Genomic DNA, 12,585 nt, shown 5'->3' on the forward strand with positions numbered 1-12,585 from the left:
AATGACAAATCCTGTATGGACTTTACTATTAACCACAATGGTATGCTCATAAAAGACCAACAGGAAATTGCAAATATTTTTAATGAATATTTTTCTTCCGTAGGGGAAGCCATAAATATCAAACATAAAAACATGCACTACAGTTTTAAAGGTAATACATGTGACCATAGTATATATCTAGCCCCCACAAACTGTGCAGAAATAATGGGCATCATTAGCTCTCTAAAACCCTCTAATTCAGCTGGGCATGATGGTCTAAATACTAATGTTTTAAAAGCCTGTAGCCAAAATGTCTCTCTACCTCTGTCTACAGCAGTCAACAATATAATAGAATCAGGCACCTTTCCAGACAGACTCAAAATAGCACATGTAACACCCATTTTTAAGAAAGGTGACAACAACAAAATAGAAAACTACAGACCAGTCTCAATCCTTCCTGTCTTTTCCAAAATAATTGAGAAAGTTATATACTACAGGATTATAAACTTTCTTAACAAACACAACCTGATGTTCAAAAATCAAAATGGATTCCTAAAAGGTAAATCAACTAGCACTGCAGCTGCTCAACTAATTGAAGAAGTGATAGGGGGTAGCGAAAGCAAGGAACATGTGGCAGGTGTATACCTAGACCTGGAAAAAGCCTTTGATTGTGTGAATGTTGACATCCTATTAGACAAGCTGTGGAAAATGGGCATTAAAGGCGCTGCTTATGACCTAATAAAGTGTTATATGAGCAATAGAAAACAATTTGTTCTACTTAAAACGTAAAGTGGTGTCTACAAATCTGAGATCACTTGCATAAAATATGGTGTGCCCCAGGGCTCGGTGTTGGCCCCCTTCTGTTCTTGATCTATGTAAATGATATTAAATACTGTACTATAAATTTGAAAATTGTTCTGTATGCCGATGACACATCCATTGTATGTAAAAAGGAATCTTGTAATGAACTAGAAGCTGAGTGCAGTAATGTGACAAAAGAAATTGTTCAATTATTTAATGAAAGCCATTTAAATGTAAGCACCAGTAAAACATGCTTGATGGAGTTTAACAAAAGTAGTTTGAATACTGAAATTAATTTATACATGGGCAACGAATTGGTAAAGAAAGAGTCTAGTGTAAAATTCCTTGGCATAACAATCCAAAGCAACCTGAAATGGGACATGCATGTTGACTCCCTAGCAACTAAGTTGTCAAAAAATATATTTGCAATCAATACTATTAACAAGTTCTGTAGAGACACCGTAGTCCTAAAGACTGCATACCATGCTCTTTTCTCCTCTCACTTGAACTACGGTATTGAAATTTGGGGGGCAACAACCAAAGCTAATCTAGATAAGCTAGTCATTCTTCAAAAAAGGGGTGTGAGAATAATCTGTGGAGCAAAATATAGGGAATCTTGTCGCAACTTGTTTCCAAAAACAGAGGTGTTGACTGTTATAAACACATACATTCTAAAAGCCATACTGCTTGTGAAAAGACTGCACCCAAACACTTATTCAGATTTCCACCAATACAATACTAGAAATAAAGAAAGATTTTACATTGGCAGCCACAGAACAGCAATTTACAAAAGGGGGCCTCAGTACGCAGGTATAAAATTAGCTAATGCAGTGCCTAGTGCAGTCATGGCTCTTCCTACAATTAAACTGAAAAATCAACTTGAGAAATTTTTAGTAAAACTCCCTTTCTACTCATTAGAAGAGTACCATACTTATATGAAGAACAACAAATGCTTTGTGAAATTATGTGAATAGAAATCAGTAAACACGTTATTGTAATTTTGTTGTAAATTAATTATGTATTCAGAAGAATGTGGCTTGCCTATTGTACAAATAACTTTAATCATTACTGTTTCTTTGTACATGTGCAGTGTACCATTTGATGTTGAATAAAGCTATTATTATTATTATTATTATTATTATTATTATTATTATTATTAATATCTTGTGTCTTAAAAATCTTGAGCAAGCTAGTGGATATGCAACCTAGAAGTGTTAATGATATAATAAATGTATTCACTGTACAGTGTTGTTGACACTGGTGATAATAGGGCAAATTATTTTGTGTGCACTGTTACTTTCATGCATCTGTTACTGTACATTACGCCACTCTGAACTTCACCCAATACTGTGACAGTATTTAACAATTGGGTGATTCTTCTTCCATATGTATTTGCAATGGAAGAGATGTGTATCCGTTTACCTGTACTGACTGTGTAAAACTGTAACTGGCTATCAACTGTGGTGTAATGTAAATGAAGTGGGATAAACTACTTTTAAAATTCCTTTATTGTCTGTCTACGTCATTTGGCACTATCCTTAATAGCACTAGTGTCCAGGATATTTTTCCGTATAGTCAGATATAAGACTTACATTAAAGGATGTTCAAATCCAGCATAAAAATCAGGATTTACAAGATGTTAGCTGCGTGAAATTCCTAGGAATGCAATTGGACAAATAAATTAAATAGCCTGGCATTTGAAATGATGATATTATACAATGCAACAGCATGAACATCAGGAAAGTGGTACATCACCGTTACTTCTAATCAGTGATAAAAGGTACTAAATTATATTTTAAGACATTTCAAACAGTATTTCTTAAATACTAACAACCCCCCCCCCTCCCCCCAAAAAAAAAGCATCATTACAAACATGCACAATGCAAAGTGAAGAAAATTGTGTTGCACACTTCTGAAATCTAAATATGCTAAGTGTTACTTCACTGTACATATATGAACTTATTATCTATTTTTCTTCCCTATAACAGCAGATACATTCAGACATATACAAATGAGAAATAATGAAACTGATAAGGTTTCCTCATGGCAACCCTGAATAATTTGTAGCAAATCAATTTCAACATGATTACAACACTAGCAATCAAAATAACTGTATGCTGCGTACCCATCTTTTGAAACTTTATGCTCAAACTCTATAGTATATTAATACGAAAATTTGTAATAAAGTCAAAGGAAAATACTTGCTGAATATCTGTGTTATTAAGCAACTATCACAGAACCCAGTAACAGTTGCAGGTTATTTATCTAACAGCTTTCACAGACAACAAAAATATGATTTTCAATATTTCATGTAATTAGTCAACAAATTTAAAAATTTAAAGTGCTACCACAATCTATTCATTAAGAGGTATACTCTTATGTTACAAGATTAACAAGATAGGACAAGTATTAGAGTTAGACTGTGTAAATATCTTGAGGCAGCATAACTGATGGTATTTAAATACCCAGACAGTGTTCATCCAGTTTCATAATGAGAACACTTGCAACTTCCAACAAACTTTGAACATAATTTCAAACTTTTTACAGATTGTATTTTGCCTGCATGCTTAATGTCAAGTATTTACCACATCAACTCAATTCTAAACCCTTCAGATGTCTTAAACTGTATTACATATGGGCGTTTGATTCTTTGAAGGGTCAGAGATTTACTGGTTAATTTAACTATTTGACTGAGATGAGTTCATCAAGAAAGATCTGACAGTTTGGGGAGAGAACAAACCTATGATTAAAATATGTTATTTAAAAAAAATCAATTATGTATCCAGCACAGAATGTTATATTAGTAATATTTGGAGCAGTGGCAGCCACTGAGACATTCCATTGGCAGTGTGGAAGGAGAAAAAAAACCTTACCATAATGTCACAATGACATTCTTCTTACGCACAGTAAGAGTTTCATGTATTTCTGGGAAACATGATAGGAATCATTTGTTTATGATTTTGTGGTGTGTGTGTCTGTGTGTGTGTGAGAGAGAGAGAGGGAGGGGGATAGGGGGGAGGAGGTTGCTTTACCTTTCTTTTATGCACACACATACATCAACCATGCAATTCTTCATTGCTCATATGGTATGTGCAGACACTTTTACATGACAGTCTTAAGTAGAGGGTGTTTTGATGTATGTTTGCGTTAGATACCGGTAGAGGTCGGGCTTTAACTATTACGTTTACAACAATACCAACCAAGCTATTGCACTGTAGCCATTACTGAGTGCTTTGCTCTGTGTTGTGCTTGCTTGTTGTTTCCTTTTCTTATTTTGAAGTAAGTGCAGAGACCAATCTTGGCCTGTCACGGGGTTCAATTACAACTCTCACAACAGCAGATGCGATCAACAATCCATATGACCATTACATTAGCTCTGCCTTTGCAGGAGCATAGAATATGGACATTGGCCACCAACACTTTGATAAGGAGGTGTGACTTGTCCCCCTGCACCACTATTCTCCACTTAACTGGCTAATGATGTCCTCGTTTGTTTAAGTTTGCAGCTGATTGCCAAAATAGTAACTGAGACAACATGAGTGCCGTAAGTATGAGAATATTATTCAAACTTGTAATCTGGATTTTGGGAAGCAAATTTAATCAAATTACCAACATTTAAAACTAAAAGCATTTTACTCACCAAAAGCACCAACTCCATGACTTTGGAAACACAGCTTCAAAATAATTAGCAGAAATGGTATTGGAATCTATTCATTGCTGTTTCTTGATGGCAAATAAATCTTTCACCATTGAATTGAAATTTTAATTTTACACACACATGACTTTTCACAGAACAAAATCCCTGAGGCACTCAGTTGTTCTTTTTTCATAGGGTTTTGTAGAAACATGACAATTCTCTTGAGCATTGAAAAGCACCACTCAGTTTCTGACATCAAGATAAGCATCATGATTAGTAGTTTCAAAACTTTTAACAGTCTCTTCAAAAGTATCACAAAGCTAATCCTCTAGAATCAATTGAAGAAACAGAACTGCACTGCAACCTGTTCTCAACTCAGGTGTAGCACAGAAGACTTGAAACTCTACATTCAACTTTCTTTTTTCCAGAAAACTGAAAATGTAATTTCATTTCAGAAACGATGGCATTGTGTACTTCCATAGCATCTCTTTTTGTTATCATTAACAATTCATGATTTCTTGGCAGGCGATGTTTTGTCATTTTCAAAACTAATCTCATTAATGATGGAGTCAATGTCATCTCTGATGTTTTGCATTACTGCTTCAAAGTACTTGATGTCTTGTTTTTCTTTGGTCAGATCAGTCATCTTCTTTCAAAAATGATTAACAAGTACATCTGCATGAGGCATTATCTTATAAAAGACTGCAAAGACTGCAAAATGAATTCTTTATCTTGCAGTCTTTGATGGTATGAACCTTCTTACTCAACAGTAGAGGATTGTTTTATGCTCACACATGCTTCAAAGGCTTCCATGACAGTAACAAGATCTTCCATATTTTCATAAACGTCGTTTGCTACTTGCAAATGGTAATTCCATCGTGTGACAGACTTATAGGGCAAGCTTTTCTAATGTGAAACATTTTTCATTTCTGTGGCGAATTTGAAAAGAAAGAAGAAATACCTGAAAGATGTGCAAAGAAGATGCAGGCTTTGCAATTAACAGAGGCTGCTGTAGACATAATAAGGTTGAATTGGTGCACGTAAAAATGGCCATAGTTTGCATTTAGCTATTTCTCTTTAATTAATTTATGTACCCCATTTGATATGACATTTTCATAATCATAGTTCTGAATTATTAGTTTTGTTTAGTCATCATCAATTAAGGATTCAATTTCTTTCAGACATAGTATGAGCATTCTGACTTTCTGGATTAACGAAGTTCCAAAATTTTTCAGTGGGTTTCCCTCAACAATATAGCACAAAATAATAACCAATTGCAGTTTGCAAGACATATCTTTGATTTCATCTGTGATTATTGCAACATTACAAACTTCCTTATGGTACATTTCCACCATGCATTGCAAGAGTTCATTCTGAACAGTCTTAGAATGCCTTTGAACACTAATGCTTAACTGAAGTGAACTTGAAGATCTTTATTCAGTTCCAAGCTAAACCGAATTAGCTCATGAAAAATCCCATTATTTTCAGAAGCATCAGATTAATTGTGGCCCCCATGAACCAGTTCCAAAGTGCCACAGAACCGAACACAATTTACAATTAAGTTGCATACATATCTGTTCTTTTCTACTTGTTTGTTTTGGCTGTCAATTGTTTTTCTTAATTGTGAATCTAATTTCTGTTGAATATTGGTTTTGCCTAGAAATGAAAAACTCAGAACATTATTCATATGTCACTCTGATATTTCACGTACTTTCATTTTAAACCACATATACCCAGTATCAGTTATTCCAGCCTTCCACCCATGAACATGTCTCCCAAATAGCACATGAGGAAAACGAAAAGCAGAATGTTTTCTCCACAGGCATAAATCCATTTATTCTTTTGGTATATTTCCAGACTGAACTTATGGAATTGATTTTTTTGTTTGCTGATTAAGGAGTGGTCTACCTAGTATTTCTATCTGAATTTTTACACTGAGATCCCTATCGCTAAATGGTGTTTTTAATAATTCACTTACTTTGTTCATGTTTGTAATTTTCACTGTCGACTGAATATTCACTTAAAGAAAACTTTCAGCACATAGCTATATTGTTTCAATTACTTGAGCTACCAACAAACTACAAAGTGTTTGGGCAGAACTGAACTGCACAAATGTGATGAACATAAAGAGAAAAACTGCACTGTTGTTTTGGAAACAGGTACTCAACACATGGTGAATGCATCAGTTTTTTTTTTTTTTTTTTTTTTTTTTTTTTTTTTTTTTTTTTTTTTTTTTTTTTTTTTTGTTCTGTACTAAAATCCCTTCTGTTGTGAAATAAACAAGTACTAAAATGATACCTCTTAGTTTCAAAATCTAGCAGCATAATTATATTCAAATTATAGATAACCATTTATAATTATATTACATGTATTTTTTCTGTATTTAGTTTAATTAAGCATTAATTTTCATTTCTGAATTGCCATAACTTTATTCCATATCTACCAGGTTTTGATGGGATGTATTGTCAAAATGGATAGAACCTCGAAATGTGACCATCTATTCATCCACCATCATGCATTATCCTGGTATGTAGGCATCTCTAAGGGTAATTTCCACATCTCAAAAATTTCTCTGACTGGCTCCAATTTGTCACTTGAAGTATGGTCATACTGGGCTGCTGGATTGTCAAAACTCAACACCTTCAGAATAGCATGGAAGCAGATGCGAGACATAATTTCATTGAACAATGGTCAGCCATTCTCAACATTCCATAGCTGGCTGATATCTCCATTTCATGACTTGTAAACTCCAGTCAGGATCAGAACACCAAGAAACCTTTTCATTTCATGCATATCTATATCCAAACTGTCCTCGTAAATGATATGACCTTCCTTGTTGGTCCATATACACACTATGTCAATGAGAGGTATGCGAAAGAAACATAAAACAAAATTCTTCATTATCACAGTTCCTAATCAGATAACTTTTAGAACCCAGAGCTTCTTTGAATACATCCTTTTTGCTCCATTTACCAGAAATTTCAGCTTGAGGAGCTGTAGCCCATATTTCATTTCATTATGAGAAAACAATAAACCAGACTCAATAGAATTTGAGTTAAATTGTCCTTATCCATTCTCGTAAAGGGATTCTTCCTGGTCATCATCTTCATCTGAGTTTTCAGTGACATCCACCTTATGTTCATCATCACTGGAAGATTCTCATTCACTGGGTGGGTTTTCAGAACCAGAAGACTGCTCCAACAATTCCCTAATTTCCTCATCTGACATACCTCTGCTTCATAACATTTTCACTTTGCAAAACAGACAGATTTAATGAAGTAATGCACCAAAATAAACATATGCTTATCACAAAGAGGACTTTTGAACACAGAAAGAGTAACAGTGTGAGTCAACGACAGAAAATTATGTATGAGATGCTGTGCAAACAGACACCTGGTTGTTGAAAAATTGCTTCTAACCAAATGGGCCTGTGACGCCCATATGGGAGGAAATGTGCACCAACACCTTAACGTGGAGTCATTCTTTTGAAAAATTATGACTAACTTCACAAACTAGGAAAATTCATAAAATTTCATTAAAATAAAATATATAGATAAGATATTACACATCAAGGACAGGCCTCTGATGCCCAATGGTAGGTAAAGGGTTAAAAACAAATTAAAAGAATTTCTGAATAACGTTTCCTTATACTCAATATGAAGTAGTCACAGCAACAACAAAAATTAATTATATTGTGTAAAGAAACCTTATGTTAAACTAACATGTTCCACGATATAATGAAAAGTCATATTCAAGATCTATGGAACAAGTCTTAATGTAATGCTAAACCAAGACTTGTTGAACGGCTACAATGACTCTTTTCCTCAACTTGATCAATAACCATAGTTTCCAAGTTTTCATATTACCCAGATACTACCATTATTCTCTCTCTCTCTCTCTCTCTCTCTCTCTCTCTCTCTCTCTCTCTCTCTCTCAGATCATGGAGAAATCTTTCACACACACACACACACACACACACACACACACACACACACACACACACACACACACATGCTTTCATGTGTGTGTGTGTGTGTGTGTGTGTGTGTGTGTGTGTGTGTTCTTATATACAAATATTTCTGAACTAATACTTGATATGTCCACTCCAATACTGTTGGACAAAATACTCCATGGACCAACAAATAACATTTAATAATAATCAAACTTCAATGAGATACATACACTTTATTAATACAAAATAATTTCCATTCCCGTGGCTACTAATCTATTTTGTAGACAGTGATGTGACTTTAAGACACAAAGGGACAGAAATATTTATACATCTCCATAGCTGTAAACATATACCCTGCCTGTTGAATAAGCAGCTGCAATAATTTCCGTCTTGCCATCGCCATCCAAATCAACTGCAACGGACTTGCCTGAAAATAAAGGTTTCATATTTACAAAACATTCTGTAACATTAAAGCAACTTCTTTTTTGGGGCCATCAATGTCATTTTCAATACTGATCCAGATTTATAAGTAATACTGGAATGTTTCAGTGGAAAATATCTTCAAATATACCACCTGGACTTACATACTAAAATTTTCAGTATAATCACTGCTGCCATCCTTGAGATCTAGTAAAGGCAAGCAACATTTTCAGACAACGAAATATCTTACCCATTGACAGGAGAAAACTGAAATTTACAAGGCACATTGCACATAAGTGATGTGAACCTTCTATTTAAGAAAAGATAATAATTTAGAAGGAAAGGTAACAACTCACTGAACATTAGAGGAATTGAGTCATTGACAGGCACATAAACAAGACGTGAAACTTTGCTATTTAACCTAGAATATATAGACACCTGTTATTGATGTGGTGTGCCTTCTGAATACTTAATGGTAGGACTGTATATTTCCGCCCCCCCCCCCCCCCCCCCAACACCACAACACAAAACACACACACACACACACACACAATACAGCTAACAGGTGTGTCTCTGTGTGTGTGTGTGTGTGTGTGTGTGTGTGTGTGTGTGTGTGTGTGTGTCACACATGTTCAGTGGGTTGTTAACTTTACTCCCAAATTATTTACATTTTACCAAAACTTTCCATTATCACATTTATTTTAAAAAAGAGGAACACGTGTATCTCAACCAGATCAGTAAATCAATTAAAAACAGATTTGCACCTAACACACATATTGTAAAAAAAAAACAGGCATTGGAAGACTTTCTACTACCTTCTTGGATGGTGTAATACCATACTTGATTTCTTTTTATTCTGTGCAAATTGCTTCTGCTCTGCTTGCTTATGATGTGCAATATCATTAGTAAACTGTAAATATTCCAACAATCTTCAAAAACTGAACTTGTATTTTGCCCCACAACACAGATGTATCAATTTGCTATTGGTTTGGCTCAAATATAAAAGAGTTGTTGACCGTACATTGGAAAGACATGTACCTAGCAGAACAGTTCATAATGGGAGGCACTTTCCATGGTACACAGTCACTGCAAAGAAACTTTCATAGAAACAAAGATTACTGCATAATAGATGTAAAACAAAGCATAGGGTTATGGATAGAGAGATTCTGATTACATGTGTTTTGCTGTCAAGGGAGGAATGCGTGATGCCTTCAACAATTACCATAGCAGAGTATTGTCAAATGATATTTCACAAAATCCAAAGAAATTCTGGTCATAAGTAAAGGCTTATTGTCAACAGTATGATCGTATGGAGTATAAAGTGAAATTTGTGATTGCAGTTGGATAGATAAAAAAACATCTACTCACCAGGCGGTGGCAGGAGAACACACACTTAACAGAAGGTTATACTTGTGCAAGTGTTTGTAGCCAGTGGCTCCTTCTTTCAGCAGAAAGGTTGAAGGAAAAGGAAGATGGGTGAAGGAAAGTAAGAGGAGCAGATTTTGGAAAAGTCATTCAGAAGTGTGGGATGAGAAGAAAAGTCCTCTCTTCTCATCCCATCCGGTAAGAGTCTTTCCACTGACCCACAGTTTAGGGTGACTTTTCCAAAATCTACCCTTTTTCCTAAACCTCTGCAGTTCTTTTCCTTCGCCCCTTTTCTTTCCCCTTCACCCCTCTTCCTTTCCTTTCAACCCTTCTGTTGGAAGAAGGAGCCACTGGTTCTGAAAGTTTGCATAAATATAACCTTCTTTTATGTATGTGTTGTCCTGTCACCGCTTGGAGAGTAATTTTTTTATCTATGCAATTACATTTTTATATTGTCAAAAATTGATTATTTTTGTTGAAATTTGTGACTGGATAGAGTACTTGTTTGTAGGGAGGATGTAGCATGTTACCTTGGATTGAGAGTCAGCGAGAGATGTATACATAACTTCAGGTGTGCCCAGGGAAGTGTGTTGGGACCCTTGCTGCTCATATTGTGCATCAATGACCTTGCAGACAATGTTAATAGTAACCACAGACTTTTTCTATGATGAGGTACTGTCTGAAAGAAATTGTATAAATATTCAGTCCGAACTTGACAAGATTTCAAAGTGGTGCAAAGACTGGTGATTTCATTTAAACGTCAAATTGTACTCCTCACAAAATGAAAAGACATAGTATTCTGTGACTACAATATTAGTGAGTCACTGTTGGAATCATACTAATCACACAAATACCTTGGTGTAACACTTTGGAGGAATGTGGAATGGAATGATCAATAGGCTCATATGTGGGTAAAGCAGTTGGTAGACTTCGGTTTATTAGTAGAATGCTGGGGAAACACAAACAGTCTACAATAGGACTAACAGGGGATATTGAACTTATACAGAGAGGTTTGTTTGATCCATAGGAGAGTGTCACAAAGATACTGGAGGAACTGAACTGAAAGACTCTTGAAGATGATGTGAACTATCCTGAATAAGTCTATTAAGAATGTTTCAAGAAGCAGCTTATATGATGACTCTAGAAATAGGCTACAACCCCTTATATATTACTCAAATAGGGATCATGAGAATATGAGGAGACTGATTACTGCATGCACAGAGGAATTTAAACGACCATTCTTTCCGCACTCCATGTGTGAATGGAATGAGAGGAAATCTTAATGGTTTGTACAGAGGGGCATCCCTTCGCTATGCACCTCATAGTGGTTTGGAGAGTGTAGATGTAGATGCAGATGTAGATGAAGAAGACAGAACATAATGTAATGGATACTGACTAGCAAGAAGTGTACATGGAATCATTTATTATGAAATATCAAACTATTTTGCCGCTCATGGAGAAAGTGATATGAGTGCCCCTCTCCCTCAGATCCTGTGTACATACTTGCCCAGAAAGTGCAGTGTTTTCAATGGTCCAACATATAAAACTGTGTCACAAAATTTTAACCCTGGAGAGCTGATGCCAGTAGGAACAAAACTACGGAAACTTGGTGTCACACGCTCTGATTGGCCTTGGAATTGCCCTGTTGCCATTTGTCGGTTGACAGACAGCGCTATGACTGTCAGTTCCCACATACCAATTTGTTCCCAGTACATCTTATCACGAAACTAGTCAATGGATGTGTCACGACGCTGGCAGATTTGCCACCAAGGGCCAATCAGAAGGTGTGGTGCCAATCTGCTAAGTTGAACTTTCTATTAGCACTTCAATATATTAGCAGATGGTACCTAATTTATTGTTCATATAATTCATACTTAGATTATCTTTTATCCATTGTCCAAGGCATCTAGTGGTTTTCACAGTTTCTAGTTGCTTTCTAGGTAGAATTATTTCTGCATTATGTAGGTGATCCTCTCTTAGGCATGAAACTACATTCAATTATTTGTGGTAAGAGTGTTTTTGGAGGACCACTCTGTGATGTTCAAAACACAGATGTGTATTTAATTCTGTTGTTCATATGCAGTTTTCATTCTAATTGTAGCTTTGTGCCATCTACACTTTTACTACTTTTTTTGGAATGGGAAGGACGAGTCTCAATAATTTATGAAAAGCAAGAACAGAATAGGGCCTAAGATTGATTTGTGAAGTACAACTTATTTTAACATTTGGTTTCTCTGAATGGCATACATGCATACTGTTCCCTTACTGTTTATGGCCTTTGACTATTGTTGCCTGTTTTTAAAGAAGGACTGACTCTCTTTATTTATATGCTATACCCAATATCTTAAAAATTCCAATTTTGTGAGTAACAGTTCATGGTTTATAACATCAAAGGTCTTTGTGATGTCTAAAAGAATGACCGGTGCATATT

At 35.4% G+C, this 12,585-nt stretch overlaps 1 protein-coding gene across 1 annotated transcript in view; it reads right to left on the reverse strand.

Moving 5' to 3' along the window:
• Positions 1-8,582: 8,582 nt before the first annotated feature.
• Positions 8,583-12,585, reverse strand: part of LOC126335321 (uncharacterized) — an 88,547-nt gene continuing 84,544 nt past the window's right edge. The window contains exon 9 of the mRNA XM_049998478.1: positions 8,583-8,796. Coding sequence (XP_049854435.1) covers positions 8,693-8,796 — 104 coding nt within the window. The 3' untranslated portion in view covers positions 8,583-8,692. The remainder of the gene's footprint in view (positions 8,797-12,585) is intronic.

The sequence above is a fragment of the Schistocerca gregaria genome, chromosome 2, assembly GCF_023897955.1.
Source record: "Schistocerca gregaria isolate iqSchGreg1 chromosome 2, iqSchGreg1.2, whole genome shotgun sequence".
Classification (NCBI taxonomy): Eukaryota; Metazoa; Arthropoda; class Insecta; order Orthoptera; family Acrididae; genus Schistocerca; species Schistocerca gregaria.